This window comes from Varroa jacobsoni, unplaced genomic scaffold, assembly GCF_002532875.2.
Source record: "Varroa jacobsoni isolate VJ856 unplaced genomic scaffold, vjacob_1.0 scaffold_603, whole genome shotgun sequence".
NCBI classification, from domain to species: domain Eukaryota; kingdom Metazoa; phylum Arthropoda; class Arachnida; order Mesostigmata; family Varroidae; genus Varroa; species Varroa jacobsoni.
Window position 1 is genome coordinate 11,435 of NW_019213505.1, and position 23,419 is coordinate 34,853.

The 23,419-nt window shown below is 42.2% G+C and overlaps 1 protein-coding gene across 4 annotated transcripts in view; it reads right to left on the bottom strand.

Annotated features, from left to right (window-relative positions):
- Positions 1-1,452: 1,452 nt before the first annotated feature.
- msn (serine/threonine-protein kinase msn) overlaps positions 1,453-23,419 on the bottom strand; it is a 56,263-nt gene continuing 34,296 nt past the window's right edge. For 2 of the 4 annotated variants that reach the window (XM_022835702.2, XM_022835703.2), the window contains exons 3-15: positions 18,923-19,171; positions 17,830-18,031; positions 14,797-15,699; positions 14,316-14,494; positions 12,560-12,706; positions 11,346-11,822; positions 10,722-10,920; positions 9,940-10,425; positions 9,501-9,751; positions 8,182-8,202; positions 6,977-7,055; positions 6,183-6,403; positions 1,453-5,873 (exon numbers count right to left, since the gene is read on the bottom strand). In XM_022835702.2, coding sequence (XP_022691437.1) covers positions 5,790-5,873; positions 6,183-6,403; positions 6,977-7,055; positions 8,182-8,202; positions 9,501-9,751; positions 9,940-10,425; positions 10,722-10,920; positions 11,346-11,822; positions 12,560-12,706; positions 14,316-14,494; positions 14,797-15,699; positions 17,830-18,031; positions 18,923-19,171 — 3,498 coding nt within the window. In that variant the 3' untranslated portion in view covers positions 1,453-5,789. Of the gene's footprint in view, positions 5,874-6,182; positions 6,404-6,976; positions 7,056-8,181; positions 8,203-9,500; positions 9,752-9,939; positions 10,426-10,721; positions 10,921-11,345; positions 11,823-12,559; positions 12,707-14,006; positions 14,052-14,315; positions 14,495-14,796; positions 15,700-17,829; positions 18,032-18,922; positions 19,172-23,419 lie in introns of all 4 variants that reach the window. The other 2 variants (XM_022835706.2, XM_022835705.2) reach the window with 2 other exon arrangements.

Consider the following 23,419-nt stretch of genomic DNA (forward strand, 5'->3'; position numbering starts at 1 on the left):
ACCTTGTTTCGACAATGAAAAGTAATGAGGCTTCTATAATAGAGGAGAATTTAATCCTGGCAGTGTCGTCGTTGTCGTCGCTGTGGGTTTCAAAAATTAATAACTTTCCCTTCTCATGATCCTCTTTTTCTTTTTTCGCCATATTGCTAGCGTTACGGTACTGTCAAGCGATGACGTAGTCTCCTTTATTGTTACACACATATAGACCAACACGACGGCCACCGCCACCATACGTACGACAAAGATTCACCAAAGGCAGGTGGGAGTGGGAAACGGAGACGTGGTGATGCGGCGGTTAATTAAAATTTCGAGGTGAAGGAAATCGGCGGCAGCTTCCTCGGCCATTGGCACAGGCCTGGCTATAGACGGAGGCCGTATGGAGAAATAAACTTGGAATCTTTTTATCTCTTCCTTTTCCCCTTGACGCATTTGTCTCACTATGAATGCTGAAAGCAGATGGGTGGCGGTCAGCGAGCGCGACCGGTCGAAGAAACTCGGGATAGCGGGACGGAGGTTAACCGAGCGCTGACACACGAGACAGTCATTGTCTTGTGGTGAGGCTTCTGAAGTAAGCGGACATAGACAGTTATAAGCGGGGCGATCACGAGGTTATTTAGCTTTGCCTTTTGATCGAAAATTAATAATATAAGGATGAGACGGTAGGGATCACAAAAAACAGCCCATGTGATACGCTATTTGGAGAACTCTCTCTCGCTTTTCCGCTCTCACCATTTTAAATTTGAAACCAACTCCAAAAAGTGTGTTAACGTAACATTTTCATGTAACATGTAATCGTTGCATTTTGCGATATTAGATATATTAAAATTGGTTTAATTTACGGTGGAATATAATAATTCTGAGGAATAGAATAGCGAACGATGTATCGTCCAATGAATTTAGAAAAAACATTGGAAGCACAGAAGATAACACAGGTATGCTTCTTATCTATGTCATCTATCAGTGATGGATTACGTAATGAGTTAATCGAACGAACATCTGGCCAAAAAACGTCATTTCAGTGGCCACCGACCACGATCTTCATAAAATGGTCTAATAAGTATTAAGGTTAATGTTTTCCACAATGAGATATCGAAAGGTATCACGTTAGAGAATCTGACAAAGCCAGACCTACAACTGTGTTTAGACAGATAGATATATATATATACGAAACAAAAAAATAGTGTTTATTATTTACAATAGTTTTAAATATGTTGTAGAATTATATATTCGTGTATGTTAAAGTTAAAAACTGGGCGTCTTTTTTATTGCGAGGCTCTTCTTAAAAAGCATCACATTAGATTTATGTTTTTTAACAATATAGATGAAGCCATTTGATGCGAGATTGAGAAACTGAAAAAGGTAACCCGTATGAAAACCATCTCAACAAGCATCGAGCACAGGCAATACGTGCATGGCAAAAGCCTTATCTCGCGCAAGAAAGACACCTTCGTATACTTACGCTCATTATACTTAGCTTAGTTTATTTAAGGTAATATAAGTTCTGCTCTTGCATTTGTTTATCTTCTTATAAAAATCGTCTTTTTTTTTTTGTTTCTACATATGAAACCGTGAGGTGTAAACTAAGAAAGAACACAAAAAACATCGCTTTAGCATTTTTTCGTCTTTCAAGTCGAAAATCGCTCTTTCCATACACATCGATGGTACCACCCTCAAGTTCGGCGCGAAACTTCTTTTCCTGTTGTCCTTAATTGTTTCCCTCGTCTGTACCATTGTTGCTGTCCGTGTTTTTTTTTGTTGCTTATTAGTTTGTCACCATTGCTTTCGCTTCTGTTATCACGTTATACGCGTTTCTGTATAAATACGCTGCACAATATATCAATATTTTACTAGATTTTCTGTAATCATTATATAATAATTATAATCATCGTATCAGTATCATCATCGGTATGGTAATAATAATCTTTAATTATGTTTATTATCATTACTTGTGACAGCTTTAGGTTTTTAAAGCTTCGCGCGCCCGCCCTTCGCCCGCCGTTTCCGGTGCGTCTTAAGCGCATTTTCGCATTTTTTTTCATTTGCGTATATTTTTCTATTTTCGTCTTTTTTTTTTTTAAAACCGAAAATGTCAGCAAGTGACAAAGTGCCCCAAACGACCAAAGTAATTACGAGAGAGAGGCAAATCAAGTCACTATGTTTCTGTTTCGTTTCGGCGGCCGAGGCACGCACGCGGATTACTGGAATACCATCTGACTCGTTATTTTTTGTTTTTCTTCTAATAAACACCAGGTTGTTCCCTTGGTCATTCCTGGTGGACGCCTAACTTCTGTTGTCCGTTAGAAAGCAGGACCGACCGATGCTGTTTGCCGGGAAAACGAAATCACGCCCTCGGTAAGTTGGGCGGGGAACGTTTTAGCAGCCTTAGATTACTCAATTATCTTAGCCTTAAGGGCCATCATAATTATCAACTTGAAACTAAAGCCTACTGTAGGTTTACGCAGACCTCATTTATTCTTGGGCTGCAATCGTTCCCTGCACCGCCATAGCCAACTATTTCGTGCCTCGTTCAAATTCAAAACATGACTTCATTGTGGTCACTGTTCAAATTTTATCATTGTTTCTACTATAAATATCGCTGATGTACAACCGTCTATTCACCGTGGACACAAAGTTATTACGCAATTATCCTTGAAGTTATTTACGTTGTTGATTCGTATACCATCGTACCCATTATCTTTCATTAGCGTCTACATATTAACGTCACCTCCGGTTTTTGTTAGTTTCCCTTTATGTTCGTGCCATTACTACTATTAACAGTCTTTTATGGTCTGAAATGGGGGTATGGGGCTTTCCTGATCACTAGTGAGATGGTAGGTTTTCTATCTATTCAACGTAGTTAATGAATAAATTGAGGAAAGGACCGATCTTTCGCTATAATTGTTATTGCACTTTTGTTATCTAAATTCTTGTTCGTTTTACAGTTCTTGCAGTGGTTGAAATTTGTTGTCATCGATCTTCGTGCATATTACCATTCGTTCATCCTTCGTCATCTTTGTTAATAAGCTATCTCTATAATAAGTTAGAGACGATATATAGCATTACGATAATGGTTTGTCACTGTTTGTTAGTATCGTTATTTCACTGGGTTCCTTGTTACAGACATCGACCCATATATTTTGCATTGTATTTATGTGGTCATTATATGGCAAACCACAGCATGTTTTGTTTCGAATGGCTAGAAAAATACACGATCCCTTCCTTTTTTTCGTCACCTCCATTTTCTCGTACCCGTTGTCGATCTAAGTATTTCTCAATTTAGTAGCCAGTCAATTGTTCGCACGACGTTATCGGCTTCTTGTTCATGTCAAAACTCCTTCCCGTTGCTGATATCGATAATGTGACCTTTTGTGGTAACCCTTAGTCTCTCGCGGCTCGTTTCGTCACTTCGGTCTTATTTTTATTATATAGTAACGAGCCGACGTTGTCGTTCGCATGCAATGCCTCCTCTACCTCCATATGACAGCTCACTCTATTCGTGCTCTATTTTCCATATATCTATACGATTTCCTTCGCTCTCTCTCGTGCACCACTCTCTCGCGTTCTCTTGATTAAAAGCTTGTTGTCAAGACACGGAACGCGTACATATGGTAGCAATAGTACTAATTGTTGATGTTATAGGGCTGCTATATTATTGTTGTGTTCAGACCCGAGCCGGGCAGACAGTGGCCTGGGCGGGGCCGCGGTGGCAGGTTGGCACTACAGACTTATTATAATAATCAATATTATAATTAGTTTTTTGTTATTATATAATATTTTATTCATCCTCGTCGCTATAGTCGTCTCCTCCGTTACTTGCCTCTTCGAAATGTTCGATGTGACGCAAGCATCTTTGTTCTTCGCTGTCTCTTCCGGCGTTTCGTTAAATTTTTCTGTGTATTTACGTTTCTTTTATGATTATGTTCTCTTTGTTTGCTCCCTGTTCGTGTTCCTATATTTCTCTTATATCATCTTTTGTCTTATTTTGCTATTAAGTTCTTAATAGTGGTCGGTCGCGTACTACGCCGCAATTACACCACACACAATAGGCGATGACAACGCAAGTTGCGTCTTCTGAGTCTGCAGCTGCTGCATAGGTAGGGCGTTACACAATGCAAGATGTAAACAGAGTTACGTGGACGCACGTAAACGTTATTACGCCTTTATGTTGCTTTTTGAAAAATCTCTCTTTGCTGTTGTCTGGCTTTTTATTTCATTTAGATTCTTACCATATCCGCACCTTGTCTTTTCCCAGAGCCACACAATTTGATGCCATCTCTTATGAGCGTTCATACCTTTACATAGACTGTAATAATCAATAATAGTCACGCACACGATGATATCATATCATCAGTCAGCACATAGCTGACACCATTATAATATATAATCTTAGATATAGCCATCCTTTTTCGTTATGGTTGTTATTATTATAGAATTATTTAGTTTGTTTTGCATCTTTCTCATATTAATATATCATCATTTTCCATCATCACCGCCGCCATTATTGTTTATCGCCGTTACTTTTTATGTAATACTTGTACATCACATTCGAACTAAACCCAGTATTTTCCACTAGATCCGACAGACTGGAGACTTCAAGCAAGGGTAAGCGCGTTTGTGTATTTGTTTGGGCCCACAGCTGGGTCGCCAATCCTTTGCCAGGCGGCGCTGTAAAGGCAGGCGACGGACGACAGGCCTAAGCTTGTTCTGCTACAAAATAATGAGCGCAGCTATACGCTGAACAGTTACAGAGAGACTACAACCGACGCGGGTCCTGATGATTCCGCCTTCCCCAAATTCCATCGAAAAGGTGATCAGCTATTCCCTGTTGTCTTGTTCACTGACTGTTTCCTATTGATTGGCCTGTTGTTCATGCGCTAAATTTATATCAGTGTTCAGATTAACCCGAATGTCCTGCTTCTATGCTAACGCGTACATCTGTAAGCACAAAGCCACACACGCAAATGTCCCACATGCACACTAACACACACGCACGCACACATTTATAATACATTCGTATAGTCGTATGTGTCCGTTCATTATAACAGCATTCCTATACAATGTAATGCTGTTCTACCTCGTTGTGGTTTTGTTTCTATACGCTAGACTCATTCCTCGACATCGGTTGACCTGCCGCACCTCATCGACAGTGCTCCATAGAAGTTACTCCTTAGAAGCTATTACTAGCCCAAAAAACCAACTGTTTCTACCGCTACTACTATCACTAATACGGCTATCAACTATCTTACTACAATCATTGCTACCCATCCATGTACAAGACCCATGTCTGTGTCTTCCCAAAGCAAATTAACACGTCTATCGGTTTCGTTATTCGTACGTTAGCCCGCAACGATGTGCGATCCCTTAATTGTATCTTTCCCGTTTTGGTAGAAGAACAGTGCTGGTACCATATAGTTATATATATTGTTACACCTTTTAGAGGATAGGGAAAAACGGACTAAGCTTCTATGACACCGCGCCGGCGACACCTGGACTCGAAACTGGTTTAACAACCTGGACGAAACGTCGACGGAGACGACTACTCATCTGCCTGAGCCGTCGTAGGCTGCAGAATGCAACTTAGCCGGTGCGCCATCGTCAACAAAAACAACAAAATGTCATTATCAACATTGTCAGCATCATTGTCGTCATCGTCGTGAAAGACGCCGGCTGGCTGGCTGGCTGGCTGGCTGACTGACTAGATCAGGCTTCCGAGCAGTGTCCCTCGTCGCTCGTTATATCCTCGATATCCGATTCATTCTCAATCCTCACCCTGACTCCAACCTATTACTTCACCAGTTGGCCATACCCGGCTTGTTGAGTGTCATGAAGTAGATTTGACATGACGAGCCGCCTTTCGCTGATGAGAAGAATACCTGAACAATGTAAATATATAAATCATAATAGTGCGTTACGACGTTCATGCGAAATTCACTGAGAAGTGTTGTCTTGGCGCAGAAAAGCAGAGACTCAACTAGTTGAATAGTAAAAACACAATGGTTACGAATAGATAGCGGCGGTTCGCCCAAGTGGCGTATAAACAGCAAGATCTCTAAACTACCCGACGGAATTATGTACCTTGTAAGTACCATCAGATGCTCGTTCCACATTTATGTTCGATACTTAACGTTCAAGCCTAGCCCGAAAATGTCACTTAGTCATAAAATCGAAGACAGACGTCATACCTTGTCGTTTCTTTCACAGAGGAATTTGAGTCTCTGTGCCTTCTTGTGCATGAACACACCGTCGAGATGTCCAGAGTCGACTGACCGTATTTCGATGGCCTTGTTGCCCCAGCCCATGATCTGGCCGGTTCCGATGAACGCAACGGACGTTGGCGCTTCGCCCCACTGAAGCATGATGTTCTTCGACACGCGACCGTACGTCGAAACGTAGATGCCTTCGTCTAGTAGATGCAAAAAAGTCATAGCAAATATTACGGTGACACGAAGATAAGCAACGATGGCAAATTAGGGAGTACTTAGAATCGTTGTCGAGTAGCAGACCGATGAGGTCTGCTCCCAACGACAACAAGAAGTTTTTCTAAAATATCGGGTATGCACTTTTCAACTACTGGATATAGAAAATAAACCAGATATAGGATCATGCCCATGGTGGTGCAGTGGTGACACGCTTGTTTACAAAAATTATGCGAAGTTATCTAGGTCCGGGACCGAGAGTATGCAAAACTTTGTTTTGTGCTGAGACCAGCCGTCTACAGCAGCGCCGCTTAACCGCAGTACCGGACTCAAATCTCGAACCATTCAATTAGACTATAGATTTGTACAATTATATATAAAAGAAAAACTGCCCAACTCTTCTCGCCAGTTGTGAAGCTTGCCAGCAATATGTGGTTGTTATTGGGTCGTTATCCAGTTGTTTCCATTCTCGCGCATTAGCAACTCATCAATCGTACTTTTTTTTTTCCTAATAAATGCACATTCATAAAAAACATGGAGTAACAGGTCGTGACACTTACTATCGTAGCACAGGAGAAGTTGCATCCCCTTCGTATTGGGTAAAGTTACTATCGTGTGTGGAACGATCGACGTCTGAATCTGTAAGCAATACGAAATTAATGACACGGACACAATCAAACGTTAGACATCATAACCTGTCGTAACTCCAAGCTATGGTGTTTTGAAGCAAAATCACCATTTGAAAATTCCAGCATTAAACACATCGACATCCTCAGTCATTAACTATAGAATGCAAATTGAATCTTACATCATTAATAAAAGCCTTTCTCCTGATCCTGTAATTACAGGAGATCACTAAACTTCCAGCATACAGATTAGTCTAATATCGGCATAAACGTACACTTCTCTTCGCAGAAATGTTTAAATATAGTAATCCCTCGAGGATAATAACGTACTTCTATGGTACGTATAATCAAAATTGTAAACATGTACCTTCAACCATGCAAGCCATTACCATACTGACAGAAAAGGCATTGAATTTGCTGTTATTAATCACAATGCTCGTAGAAATCGCAACGCGAACGAACTACATAGGCCAAACGCATAACAAATCAACCGTGAGCATGTTTCCTACATACGAAAGCGCATAACATGCCGCTCATATGCACGTCATACACATCACAGCGGATTTGCTGTGACCTTCACCAGGCACCGGAACCGTGGGCTAGCGAGGAATGGACACGAGAAATAATATGAGCTTCTTCAAATCGCGCTGCTAACAAAAGGTTTCCTCGAACATTTAAAAAAGGCAGAATCTAAAGAAAATGTCAATCGAACGTCTTGATGACAGCGAGAAAAAAAAGACCTTGAATCTGCTAAAGAAGACTGCACAAAACAGGTTATGTTCGAACGAGATAAATTGAAGTTCGTTTAAGTGGAACACTTCGTTCACCGGTTAACATGAAAACTATTAATAGTGTATTTAATTTAGCACTCGATCATTCGCTCGAGGTGTTTTCGTCTCCTGCAAAGGCTGTAGCTGAGTTGTACACTTCTAAACGGATGCATCTAGCTAAAACTTATGCTATTCTTGCGGTCTTAACACAGACCCCAGATAAACACAAAGCGCGCACACTCTCCAGGAGACTCTGCTCCTGCTGTTCGCATACAGGAGTACAGCGAATAATAGATGAATGGCTTCCAGATGCTAAAGGGTTGTTATCGCTTAGCCAACATGTTGGCAAAACAAAGTGTCTTCACTCACCCCTTCAGCTCCTCCTCGATCCTGCAGCGGTAGTAAATGCAGCGTCAGTGACAGCAGCAGCCGTACCAGAGAGCATCAGTAGTTGGACAAACAATGCACACACGGTCATTCGGACAGACAAATACATACTAGGCAAGGACGACAAGGATTGGCAACAAAAACAATAAACTCGTACAAGGACGCAGTCCAATAGGCTATCGACTTGTTGTTACCAGTGACTGTAACAATCTTGCCACACACAGATAAAAGAAAAACCCACGAAAAATCTGCGATCTTTTTCTGTCTAACTTAACTTGTTGAAAAATGATATAGAAAAAATCATATATAGTGCTGAGCTTATACATGATACACCAGATCAGTGAGTGGGCTAATAAGTATCATTTAATTGTTTGTATAATTAAAACACAGACAGTACCATTGTTAACATTATCCACACGCCAACGTGCGTCTCCTTTAGACCTGAAAATGCCTTTTTGTCTACCCAAACATCACCGCTATGCATCCAACGTCTGCTAAACGACTCACAATGACTTGGCGATTCAAAGTTTCCCATGTTTAAACACACATTATCGACTATTCTATCCACTATGAATACTCTATAATCTAAGCGACTCTAACTATTAAGCAATAACAGCATTAAACTTTGCTTTGCAAGTTAAGAATCTGGAAAAGACGACTGTTAAACTATGTCAGATATACGTGCAATATACTGTGCCCGAATACATGATTTTTATTTACATTTTTCCTGAAGAGACACGAACTCTCCGTAAGCTAGCGTAAGCTTTCACAAATGTCCAATGCTACACCCAGTTTAATTTTAATTATTGCCCGTGCTAACATTAAATACACCGTAAACAACTCGCAGATATAACTAACATGCTAAAATTTACGTAATAAAAAACGTAAAAATCCATAACGTAACTTGGGGGTATCGAATGATGAAAATCAAAAGAGTGCATATTGGCTAAGACAGAAGCGACTCTACAATTTTTAGTCAGAATTGGAATATCACAGCTCATGGAGATTTTTCACAGAAAAGTAGTAGTAGAAATTCATGGTAGAAAAAATTGTATGTAGAAACAGATCTGTTGACGAGCGGTTTGCCTAAGATCAGTAAGGGGAACAGAGAATTATTTCGACAGTTTCGACGGGTAGTATATGCTCATAGCTTTTAAAGTAATGGCTGGAAAACTAGCCTCCCCAGTGGTTCAGTAGCCGTCAATTGGGCGCAAAATAGTCATTCAGTGATGAAGGCCAGCCGACTGATCCGAGGTTAACATGAAGCTCGCATGAAGTCAAATGAAGTATTCATTACTCACGTGACATGGTATGTAGATGTCATAAACGTTGCCTGAATCGAGGTCGATAGCATGGAACCCCTCAGAGGACCCGTAGATCACTTTAAGCCGCACTCCCTCCTCAATTGTCATGTCGACGAGGAGCGGCTTGTGTTGTAATCCCGAAAACGTTTTGAACGCCATAAACTTGTGGTATGGCTTTGGTGCCCAGGCATAGATTTCGACACTTTCCCGTAAAGCGATCACCAGGAACTTAATGCGCTCATATTTCACTGCAAAAGTTAAAACACAGCGCTATAGTGGGGCATAATAGACGTACGTCATTGTTGTGTAGAATATTTTCGATCATTTTCGATCGGAAGAGGAGCACAACAAGTCTCAGATAGAAGAAGTAAACACCTTAAAATAACAATGTGTTTGCTCATGGTAAATATATAACATGTCAAAAAAGTCCACTTACCAATCTTAAAATGCACCGCTCCTTGCAAATCGCCTACGTTAATGAAGCCGTTGCGCTTCTCAAGTTGGTTGCCACTATCGGTGCGCAGAATTTTTGACTTCAGCCACGACAAATAATACACCCGGACGCGACACTTTTTCCCAGAGATAGTCACAAGGATATTTTGTCCTTCGAGCACTTCCATTTGTTGGAAGCGACGCCGTGATATTAGCTGGTACACTTTGCCCTGACCTGAGCGATCTAATAGCATGAGGCCATTCTCCGTGCCAATGAGCAGGTTGACGCCCCATAGCGCCGCACAAAGTATCTCTGAGTTGAACCGCTTCTTGTATTTTCGAATCTCTGGGGTATCTGAGTGTGCCCCCGTGAGTCCCTGGCCCCCTGCTGTAGCATCGGGGCCCAATGTGGGGGTAACGTTTACCTGCACTGACTCCCTACGTTGGGCCGTCGACTGCCGCTCCACAGTTGATGGTGAACCGTTCGTACCTTTAGGGGTTAAGTTGATTAGAAGAAAGAGATATAAATTCCTTGCTACTAACTAAGCCTTATTCGCACAGGATAGCAAGATCACTCAGATGGCTCTAACGTGGCAGTTGTTCTGCTTCCGGTGATATAAGCGCGGATCCACTAATTTACGCATCTTTAATATTACTGAACGAAATTTAATTCTAGTACAAGTCAGGATTATTATTTGTGTATCCACGCCATTGGTAAGGTCAGAGCATATGGAAATGTTGTGCATACAAAATACCTTTCTGGCCATTTACTGCTCCAGCCCTTACCTCGCCCTCCGAGTGTCCCATTAGCGTTAAATCCGAAAGTGAGGAACGAGCGCTGTTTGTGCTGAAGAGGCGTATTTGTCTGGCCGCCCGGTGTTGGTGCCTGGCTTTTAAGTTGCAACGCTTGCCGATATTCCTCTGACGATGAACGATCGCGACGCGGAAGAAGATCCGGTAGGTTGGCACCCGATCGAACGCTCGACTTCGTTATAGCAAACAAAAATCATTGATTTTCGAAAAAAACAAGCTCAGCTTGGCACATCTACTTACTACCAGAATAATGCTATAGCTAGACGACTACAATAGAAAATTGTATGAGGCCAAAATAGTCTGCTCGATTTGAAGTCTCTTGGGGACGCTCTAGGGAGTTTCAACTAGTCTGTTGACTATTGCCGTGTGTAGATACACGTGGTGTACCTTGACCTGGAGCACCTAGAGGTACCTAGTATAACTAAGTGAATAATTGAAGTTTCGCAATCAAAGGTCCGTAATGTTGTGTACAGGACCTACCGCAGAGAATGCATCCATGATGGATTAAAGCGCAATGAAAACAAACAAAATATTATAAAAGATAACTTAATTGACACTCATTTGACATAAAGGGAAAAAATAAATAAAAAAAACTACCTTCTCATTATTGTTATTGTGGTTTCTCGGTATTAGGGGACTCTTATCCGATGCACTAATAAACTCGCCAATGCCTTCGTGAGCTCGTCGGAAAGGACTTTGTGAACTTTGACTTTTCCGCAGGGGCGGACTCGCCGAGGACGGTGATGAAGGACTCGATGCGCCGGATATACATCCACTGCCGGCTCCTCCACCAGCTAATGCAAGACTTGCTCTCCTGTGGCTTACGTGCTTTAGGTGCTCGCCAAGCAGCGACACCGCGGGATTGTTTTGATCCTGATTGCTGCTGCTGCCGCCACCAGATTTGAGTCCCGCTGACGCTCCATGTGAAGTGGGCGTGTGCGGTGTAAACTGATTGGTTCTGGTTGGGCTAACGATCGAAGCACTGTTTGATTTGAGCAATGGCCGGACGCCAGCGCCTATCGATTGTAGCTGCTGTTGTTGAGTAGGAGAGGCACCGGGTCGCACTGCGGCTGACTGTGAATAGCGCATTCACAATGAAGGGAATTGCCACCATCGTTTTCAGAGGTAAACCAATTTGGTTTTATCGCAGTCGACCATTTAATTGGTGTCGATATTTAACATGTTTCAGTTACCACCGCGAAGATTAATCCGGGCACGGTTGTTCCAAGCGATTAAAGTGCACGTTTTTGGGCACGTCATTGAAATAATGACATTAGAAACTTAGATATATGTATATATAGACGAAATACAACGGAAACGATATAAGCAATAGATAACTTAGGAAACTGAAATAAAACATATTCAAGTTTTTGTGTGCTAAAACGTATGCGAGCATGTTATTTCCGTTAGCTTTAAATATTTAAAGCATGCAGTAGGAGTTGCTATGATCCACATATAATAACGCGTCTTTACTGTCGTCACGCGATACCTAGCCATGTCAAAAGTAAATCAACTCCGTTCTCAATTAGTAAAAAGAGTAACATTGATGATTCTGGAAGAGAGATGAGGAAGCCGTTTCAAAGAACCGCGTTTATGGAAGTGTTAGTGGAGATGGACGCAATTGCCGCGTCGGTTCGTGCAAGTAGGTTTATGAAGGGGGCGTACAGGAAATAGGGCATTACACGATATCTAGTGACTGACTTGAAGCTAAATTTCCAAGTGTATGCAGTTTATATATATATATTGGCAGTATCGAGAGAGAGGGACCCCGAAGAGATAAAGGCAAGACCACACAAAAATAATAAACATACCCGATTGTTAGCGGTCGCTTTGTTGCTGTGCGTATTGACAAGTGTCCCCGTGTGGCCGTCTTCGTCTGGGGTTGGGGGCAGGGGCCTGGTTGGGGCCTCGCTCTCACCCAGCGGCCGCGGGGGATCGCTAGCCAACATTGTGCCATCCTGCGGTATCACCATAATCATCGTCGTCGTCAATAGAGCGACAGCAGGTAGTAGGCGGTATGACCATACCAACGGTTGTCATAGTAAAATTAAATGAGAGGCCCCGAGTGAGCCACGACGAGCCGACGGTAAGTAGAAGCCAAAGACGTTGGCATAGCAAGTTCCGCCGACGTTTACACCGCCGCCAGCGATATTTCGAGGATTATGATGCGATTGTGGGCGCGAAGATAACATGTTGTTGCCGATACGTGTCACCGGTGCAAGAGTACGAGCCCAATTGCGATATGACAGTGGCGATGTATTGGTTCCGGTGTCAAAAATTATTCCGGAGTGACGTATGTTCGATGGGTTAACGACGATTTGGTTGGTAATAATGGACAGGGGATGTTTGTTGATGGGTGGTTGATCGGGACAGATCCGGGCGTGGAGAACCGGTGGCAATGATGATGATGATGATGATCAGGACCAAAGGGACACACACAAACAAATGGATGGGAAACATTGCGATGGGGACAATTAGTTAATCAAACAATCTGCTATGATCTAAGCTTAATGTACACGATGGAACAGAAACCTCTTCACAGTTCGAACAATATTCATTTGATAGATATATATATATATCGGTACAAAATCGAAATGTGAAGAGACCTTTGCCGCACTACGTACAGCTGGCTAATGTAGCAGACTATAACATGGCTCAAGCATTGCGCATATTTCCGTTCAGATGTTATAGTAGCGGAATCAATTACTGTTAGTTCTCGTTTTGGCAAAATGTTCCTCTGTATCAGTATACTGTATATGATATAGTAAGCGATCTTTAATAAAAGTATCTTTCTTCGATTTTTACTGCCAGTACTTCGTTATCGCCCGTCTGATTAGTTGATTTGAGCAACACCCCAGTATCGACTCTGGGGGAATAGTACACCGTTTCCTGCGTTATAGCAGCGTTATTTTTTTTTTGATAGGCGTTTAGTTCAAATGATCATTTTAAACGGTCAGTCTATTTTTCATAGATGTTGAGAGTCAGCTGTTGATCACTCTCTTTCGGTGATCGGTTACTGAAATACTATAATTAATAAGTTAGTGCTACATAAAGATTAGACCCCAGGTAGGCGTATCTTTAATGCGTTATCAGCTTAATAGAACGTAAGCTAAAAACTCTCACGTCGGGTTATCGCGATTGTCATCAAGTGTTTTGGCTTTGGTAAGCCCATCCAGCAACTGAGTTAATGAGCAGCTAATTAAACATCGTATAAATTGATTTAGTGTTGGCCTTTTATAATTGTCGGATAGGTCTTACCACTCGTACGCCTAGAGGCACATTTATCACCTTTTCGACCATTTCCTGAAAAGGCATCTAAAAGTTGAGTTGCAGCTAAAATGGCTTTTCAGTAGTTTATTTGTGTCAGACATCTAAGAGCTGTACATATATACGGAACTCTGCGCATTATATACATTTTGACTTTGAACTTTAGTACGTAATTATCGGTTTGCCCGTAACTTTGTTGCCACTGCCGATAGGTAAAGCAAGCGAACGAGTCATGATCGTACCGTCTGAAGTGTGAAGATCGGCGGGAACGTTTTTTTCCTGCACGAACGAGAAACATACCTGTTGTATTTCACCATCCGAGTCGTCCGAATCCGAGTCCAGCGCTTGTGTGATATGCGATATTCTTTGTGAAGCGCGATTAGCGTTTGTGTTAGGATTCGATCCAAGAGCACCCGAACCAAGTTCATTGAGCTGCGCTGCCAGTACTTCGAGGTCTTCAGGCCGACGAGAAGAAGGCGCTGTGAGTACGCCAATTGGCGACGTATGAAGAGAATCATGGAATCATCATACGTAACAACAGGTTAGGCAGGCCACGCCAAGACTAACGAGTAAATAGGGGTGATCGACAACCATTAGTTCCCATACATACATACATACATACATCCGAATGAAAATTTACGCCCTCTGTTCCCGAGGATCACAAAATGGCCATCTGACATCGGTAGAACTAGCGTCACATTCTAAACACAACAAATTATTACACAGTGTTCGGCTAAATGATTTCTGTTAACTGAAAGGACGGACAATAAATACAACCCACGTTTGACGGCCTGTCTATTTGCTGGTGGTAAGGGTGGGGCGCCGTTGCTTCCAAGTTGTTGGCCGAACCTGGCTCCTTGAGGACCTCCAGGTCGAGCCTCTTCTTGGCCAGGAATCGGGGGTAGAGGTTTGTTCTGTCGTGAATTGGGATCACCGACCACGATAACGCGGTTGCCAGCCACAGGCGGCGGTGCCATCGCCCGACTACCACCCTGCGGCACCGGGGGTATTCCCGGAGGTTCGCGAAGCGGGGGGCCGCGCTTAGGCTGTTGAGGTTGCGCCGACGTGAGCGTCCCATTATCCATTTGGATCTGCTGGAAGTTTCGCTTGAGCGTGTCACCCCCGCCGGGTTTAGCCGGCGTCTCGGTTGGCGTATCGACAAGATTCGGGTTTGGTCCACGTTGTTCAGGCTCCTCGTCGCTGTAGTCTTCAGGCTCCTGTTCCGTGCGACCATTGCCCGCCTGTTCCTGGCGTTTATTCTTCCGCGTACGGTCGATATGGTCTTTGAGTTGGATTCGAACCTGCCGTTCCGTCGGCTGGTCCTTGATAAACGCGTGTTTCAATAGCTGGTCCGTATATGGACGCTGTTGGTAGTCTTTGACGAGAACGGTTTCGATAAATGAGTGGAACTTTTTGTTCCATTTCTTGGACTTTAATCTCGGCGGAGGATTTCTCGGGATGAGGAATAGCGCCCGCATGGGGTGCATCTCACACAAAGGCGGTTGACTTTCGGCCATTTCCAACGCTGTAATTCCAAGCGACCAGAGATCGGAACGGTTGTCATAGGTTGCTTCCGGATTTTCATCACAAGCGATAACCTCCGGAGCCATCCAGTAGGGTGTGCCGATGAACGTATTACGGCGACCGATAGTTCGATCAAGTTGTGCTGATACGCCGAAATCCACTGCAAAATGATCAATGTATTTTGTATACGACAAATATTAAACTATACGTAATTGACTGGTTATCCGCCTGTATGCTCACAGATTGATAATATAGAAGCTTTCACTTCACAACCCAACCCACATATAATTCAAAAGTAATAATTGATTTAGAGCAATAATAAGATTTGACTTAAATGAATAATAATAGCAGTGTCTGTTTGCTAAAATAATCATACCAAACAAATAATCTGTAACCTCGCCTAGCAGGTTTACTTGTACATAGTGGACTTATGGGATCCACCATCAGAAACAACACATCGATGCGTCCGAAGATTATGATTGAATTTGCAGCGTTTCGAATACGTACTATTTATGCCGTTCTGCGGTAAAAGGACATTAGTCAAAGGATCTATTTCCCTCCCGGTATTTACAAGAAATTTTAGATTGTGCTGTCCGGAGCACTTTCGCACCGACCGTACCGAAGAAGGAAAGAATGTCTTGATATAATTAGGAAATAACATTAGGGACGTACATAACTCCTTTCTAAGATCACCTATGCATCGGCCATAGGCTGCTAGCTAGGACACAGTTCGAAACGTACGCTTAGAAACCGTGTGTAAGTCCAGCTGTTGACAGCCTCTCCTCACAAAGACAAACTGCTATCATATAGGCAGGTAATGGTGACATACAAGCGAGTAATTTCCCTACACTAACTAGGCAGTCAATGCTTGTCTATGAAGCGCATAGGTCAGCGCACATCAACTGGCTCCAAATCGAGGTTTCCAGAACCCTTCCGTCTACAGACGACATAGGCAGTGTAGAGCGTACATAAGCCAACATCTACGTAGTCGTATTTCTCAAATCAATGCTAAAGGTGACACATCAACAGGAGGTACACAGGAAAAATCCAACGGAGCCACATTTATAGCCTAACCTATAGATTCTAAAAGAACGTACGGGAATGTTCGTTACGAATTTTCTTTCGGCCCTATAGAAGCCACCTTGAGAACCTAGAGGCAGAATCGTGCCTACTGGTATTCACCGCCGCCGATTTGAAATTTTTCAGTAATACGGTTCACGCTAAGGATGCTTCCTTACTAGGTTCGGTGGTTTGTCTAAACCTGAAAAAACATTTTTTTTCACTAAGACTATTTGTGTTTGTGAGAAAATGTTTGATTCAAACACATGCAAAAACCGCTCGGCTAGCTTATGCATGTAGAGATTGAAATCGAGACAAAAGCCACGAATGTTCTAGATCCTTGAGCAGTGTTTACATTGTGCTGTATTCGTAGAGCATGAAATGCCAAATCAGGAGAACAGCGTGCAGAATGTTAAGGTGAAGTGTTCTATCTCTGCTATACATGAATCAGCGGATATGAGCCCGCTGTTTGTTACACTTTGCGAACAGAAGAATAGGTCAGTGTAGCTTATAAGGTTTACAGTGCTCGATATTACATTGTATTTTTCGCCCACATATTGAAAGCTGTCCCTTTCGCTTAAATCTTACGGGTGATTCTAAAGGCTGATTATTAACTGCCCGTACAGCCATGAAAACGTGGACATTAGAAATTTTCAAAGAATATATGAAGCTATCAAGTCTTAAGTAAGACCTAGCTGGAATAGATACTAAAGTATGCGTGATTTGTCATTATCTTTAAGCGCGGGTATGACTGTTTCCAAATATATCTACGCAAGCGTATATTTCAACTAGTTAAACAATAGTGGGCCTATTCTACGAAGAAGAAAGACTAACGCGGAGCCGGCGTGTCTTTCACATGAGACGAATCAATCATGCCCAGGTCAAAGTCGAGTAAAGCCTCCGTCTGCGCTATTGCGGTTAGAAACCGTAAAAGATTATTAAGGTTGCGTTCAAGGATAAGTTAGGTGGATAAATGTCCATTTGTCAAGCAAAGCTAATAAAGACAATTGTCCTCGCGCGACCGCAAAAAAATATATAAACCGGACGATTAGACAATGCAAGGTAGTTGAATCGCGTACATGTTAGCCATCAAATAGTTACTCGATTAATCTACACATTTCAGAAGGTCTACAGTAAAAAGTGTAGTCGCGTAAACTTTTTCTACGTAATGACTCAATATGTAAACAAGCCGTAATTTGCGTACCGGTACATAGATGCCAGCGTAACTTACCAAGTTTAACTTCGGCATTGTCAGTAAGAAGCACATTCTGTCCTTTGATATCTCGATGTATGATCTTGTTCTGGTGCAGGTGGGCCAAACCTCGGAGGATCTCCCGACACACGTACGCAATCCACTCCTCCTTAAGTTGCTGGCCCTTTGTTGACTTCACCAGATCCGTAACACTACCGGCACCGCAGTACTCCATCACGAGCTGAGCACAATGGTAAAAACAGCTACATGGTTCAGCATTTCTAAGATTAACCGCATCAACTATTTTTACAGATTAGTGCAAATGCATAACATTACAATAAAGTGACTTTTTTTTTAGGTTTTTTTCGATCATGTTACTACTGAGTTAGACAGTACTAATAAAACAGAGCTAATACTGTTGTCGGTCTCGAATTTATAAGAATACCGTGTCGATTCTTCATAGCCGAAATATTTTGTGTATAGAGAAAAAAAAAACTGCGATATTTCTAATTATGTATTTACTTCCCAGCCCATAGTAAATAGCCTACTCTAGCGGCCCGAAATCATAAGAAGAGAAAAAGCTGGGTAAGCGTATTAAAGATATACACGGCCGTGTTATAAGGGATCACGATAAAACCTACCTTATCTAGATCGAAACGGCAGATTTACCCGGATAAATTAAATCAGTACCTTGGTAAATCTCAAGTCCATCTTGGCTACAAAATAGGCCAAATCTAAAGGAAAAATGCAAGACAATAGTTGGTTCTAAACGAACTGACAAAGCTAGAGTGAGTTTTACATGCTTTTGTTACCTCTATGTACGCTTAATTGTACGCACTTGAACCTACGTACTCCGTTATCAGTAGCTAACACGTATGCTTTTTTCGAAGAGAAACGCCTCTGGATAGATGAAGTGAGCAAATTTAGCCGTCCTTACCTTCGTATCGGGCACGTAGAATCGCTTGGTTTATACTACATTTAGCGAGAAGTAAACTTGTCTTTAAGTTCTGCATCTAGCCCATCAAATATTGTAACCGCTGACCATTATCTTTACTCTAAGCAAAGCCTTATCTTCAAAGAGGAAAGAAGATTATGCTATTTTTCTATGCTAGAGGACAAATATATGCTCTACCCATAATTTGTCGTCTTTCCCAGGTGGGCTCTTCTGGATGAAGACTCCGTAATAGGTGGCAATGTTACGGTGATGCGAGTACTTCTTGAGAACGTTGATCTCAAGTTTTATTTCTTCTTCTTCGTCCTCGGTAACGTCCATGATTTTAATGGCCGCCAGCTGGCCGGTTTTAGTGTGCCGGCCTTTATACACTTGGCCGTAAGTGCCATTACCCACAACTTCGATCAGTTCAAAAATTCCCGCTGGATCCTGCAATGACCACATTGTAAACAAGGTTTTGGTTAAGCTTATACACACAAAGATTTGTAATGACTTTTTTTCTGCAATTGATTGGTAACCGACAAATTGAGAGCTTAGGATTACTGTGTTGTCGTCGTCTCACAACGGTGAGATAAACACGGTGAGCATTCATTTCTACTGTGCTATTTTGAAATTTAAAAAAAAGTCCTATTATAGATAATAGTTCCATTGTTAATCTGGAATATGAAACAAAAGTAATTAGTAACGGCAAAGTAAGAAAAACGTTGTTTCGAAGCCAATCGGGCAAACATATAATATACTAAATTTGCTTAAGATCTGACTTTCTCATTTGACTCCTTGTTGGGCTTAATACTTAAGAACACTTAACACTTAAGGGAACTACTCATAGTATTCTCAAAATATCTTCCATCGCGATGTTGCTTTTGCGATGAGAATGCGTCTTCTTATAATAACAATTACATGTATAGATCAAGAGTAATTATGAATATAATGCAGCAACAATTTTCCTATCCTAGGTGTCTAATCCTAGACGACCTAATCGTTAACAAATTTCCACCTCATTAGACCACTGAGACCATTTTTTCTGAAGATTAAGCATCAGTTGTCTACTTTTATTGCAATGGTATAGCACGACCAGAAAAGCGGCCCTACCAACGCGTACTTAAAGCGTCATTTCGATGCAACAGAGAGTGGACGCCAGGCGATTTGACTAGGCGGACAAAAAAACAAATACACATAACGAAGGAAGCGTTATTGACGAAGACCTTGCCAAACGAAAATAAATATGGCGCCCCTTCTTTGACTGAAAGTGCGGCTATTGCCTGGGAATTTTGCTTCGGTCAGTCTTGATTCTATGCCTATCTGAATATAGTCCGATTCGAGAATCACCAGCAGGAAACAGATCGCTTTTGTTTCTATGTTGGTTTTTTCTTTTTCTTTTTCTTTTTTTTTTTTTGTATCTACGTGAACGGCCCAAAAACCGCGCTATCTTACCGTATTACTTAAGCAACAATCGTGAATCTCGGGCTTGATCTGTCCCCATTTCTAGAGTGATGTAGACCTCCTACAGCGCGCATGTATGGCAAAAAAAAAAAAACCATCTTATTTCTATCATACATTTGTCATTAAATGAAATCAACTTGGAGCGATTTGGAAGTTTCACAAAATTGAGTGGCGTGCCCACCGTAACACATATCCGTTCCTGTTTGGAACTGTGAAACATCAACTCGTCTTGGTCATTTCACACAGTTTCTAATAATAAAAACTAAAATAGAATTATACTGTGGGATGTCGAGCTAGCAGTTTTCAACATTAGCCATAGGAAAAGTTAGTTCATAAGCTGGTCAGTGGCTCTTCCAAGCATTTATATAGTAGATGAAACAGGCCGCATTTGATCGTTGTCGCTACGACAATGTTGTATGTGCTGCTATAGTGCTAAGTTCTTCGCTTACCGCGCACGACACCATCAGCCGTGCTCTCTTACTCCACAAACTTTCGAACCCCCATGCGATCTACGAAAATCTCTTTTTATCGTATGATTTCGTGTAGCACGCCGATCGCTCAGTATTTTTTTGCCCCTGCAATTTTGTGCTGTATTTCGCATCTCTGTCCGACTTACTAACAAGAAATCAAATGTCAATCAACGATCAAGCGGCAGTTACATGCTGAAATTCAGCACACGGCGAAAAAAACAAAAAGGGCCGGCCAGTAGGTCATGACTGCCTGCGGTGGTCATTAGAACTTAATAAGCTTGTCCTATGGGCTGAGTAACCGCATAAAGAAAGAAACCAAGCCTAAATGCTGGGTCCCAATTGACCCACTCGTTGAAAAATCAACGGATCATTCTACGAGAATCTAACGATAACAGTAATTATGGTGTATCTATTCAAGTATGGCCACTTTGCAAGGTGGCTAATTATATGTGTTTATAGGATGCTGGACCTTAGATTGATTCCTCCAGTCAACACCTTTGGAAGAAAGATTGATAGAAGGAAACATCTGTTAACAGTGAATCCCTTCGAGGAAATCAGATTCGAAGAATTTAAATAACTTTTTTAATGATTTTTGTCGTGTGTGACTATTTCTGCTCTGAGGCCAGTGATTCTTCCATCATGGCGATAAAGTGAATATATGTACTTTTAGCTCAGTAATATGAAAATATGCTAAAAGGGCACCGCACCGACTGACAAAATAATGTGTCCCAAGTGGCAGACACGATTCTGTTCATTAAAAGAAGATGAAAGACAAAATTGAAGACTGTAGACTGCACCGTGGAACGCCCGATCTGCCTACGACAGAACGCGATGCCAAATGAAATTGATTTTAGCAGTATTTAGTTAAATTATCGCATTGCCACAGGCGACGGCAAGAGTATTTCATGAGTATTTTTTCTTATGTTAGCAGATAAACGTTGCACAGTTTTACTCACAACTGCTCGTCTTAGCAATGGAATAGAACTGCTTCGGTCATGATGACGTTAGACCATAGTTAAATTGATGAGAACCTAAGATATTGAGATGAAACGTCTACTTCTATGAAATCTGTCCAGCGATTATAATGTACGACCCCATAGAGACTCATACAACCATTCGGTTGCGGCCGTTATCTTTTTGGTCTGCGATTAGAGACATGGTTCCGCTTTAACTCCTGAAAGTTTCAAGTTAGCATACAAACTAACATAGCTCTTCGTAACCGAGTCCCTACCATGCGCTCTGTCAGGCCTTCCTCTACAAAGAACAGCCGGACTTAACGCTGTGTTCGTAGTGGGCCAATCAATGCTTTAGTGTTATCGTATGAAACCAGCAACGCATCTTTCGCGCACAGCGGAAGAGATCCTCTAGATGAAAACAGTTTCCGGCTATTAAAGTATATATTACTTTAATTATGATTCATGCGAACCCTTATCATTCGGACGTGACGTTAAATAATTACGGGAAAACGTTTCACATAGAAATCGACACTCGTTTACGCGAATGATGACCGAGGTTGCGACCGAACAGAAACATTCCGCAGGGTACACGTTACAGCGTCTTAAAGCCTCTAAAACATTGCGAATGATATGAAGTATGTAATAATGATGCCAACAGAAACCAATCGACATAATTGCTTCTATCTCTTTGTATCGATTCCTTGCTCCGTAAACCCACTGATACGCTCCATACCTATAGGAACGATTGGATTACGTTGGCCCTTAGCACTACGCCTTAGTGTCGAAGTACTGGGTATTACCATCCGGCTGTCGTCGGCTACTTCCACCCGGTGGCGACTACGTTGCATGGCCGGCTAGCTGGTCGTTCGTTAACGGGGCCGCCTGTACCGCTTTTATTTGGACTCTTGTCTTCGCCTTGGCACTTTATCTCTTTCGCACGCTTTCGTTGCTTCGCAGAGATAACCTAGGTCAATAGTGCGCCTGCTCTTGACCTCGTCCTCTCCTTTAACTTTTGCTATACTCGTTCGATATCAGTACACCGGGCTTTAATCATACTTCGACCTCAAGTAGAAAAATAGGAGGAACGCCAAAGAGTGTTTTCCGGGAGAGTGTGAGAGCCGCAAACAATTTATTTACGCGCGAGAAATATCAATCCAGTTGCTGCTGCTGCTGCTGCAGCACCGGCGATGTTGTTTTTGCACTACATGTTTCGACGACACTTTTGACACAACGCCTCGCCAAATGGTTTCTATCCATTTCCAAGCTGTCCCGAGGAACTACAAATGTACAGGTAGACAGTTTGGCTAGATGGATCCAAAAACAAGTTTCAAGAGCTAATTAAGGGGACGATGAAGGTGCATGTAGAGAGTTCACCCGATTATAGGTAACGATCCCGTGCTTCGTTCACGTTTTCGTCCTCAGGGAACAACACCCGAAAAGGGAGGGACGACGACAGCAGGCTGGCAGGTTGACGGGGCGCAGGTGATTAGTAAACGCTGCCCACCATCAGATTTTCCTGAGCGGAAAATCCGTTATCAACGAGAGAAACGGAACACTGTTGTGCGATGTCGGACGGTGTTATGCATCGTCCGATGCAACCTTCTCCCACTATTACGTATAATATATGGCGGCGATATAAAGTATACATCACTTCAATTTCCCGACAACTACAATATTCAATAGTAATAATAATTATTTATAGTAAGCGACAACTGAGTGCATTTACTAAAGCGTCCACAGTGTTAGTGCCTCGAGTGCCAGGTCATTCTCGAAAAAATTCTACTATCATTACCTTAAAATAGGACAAC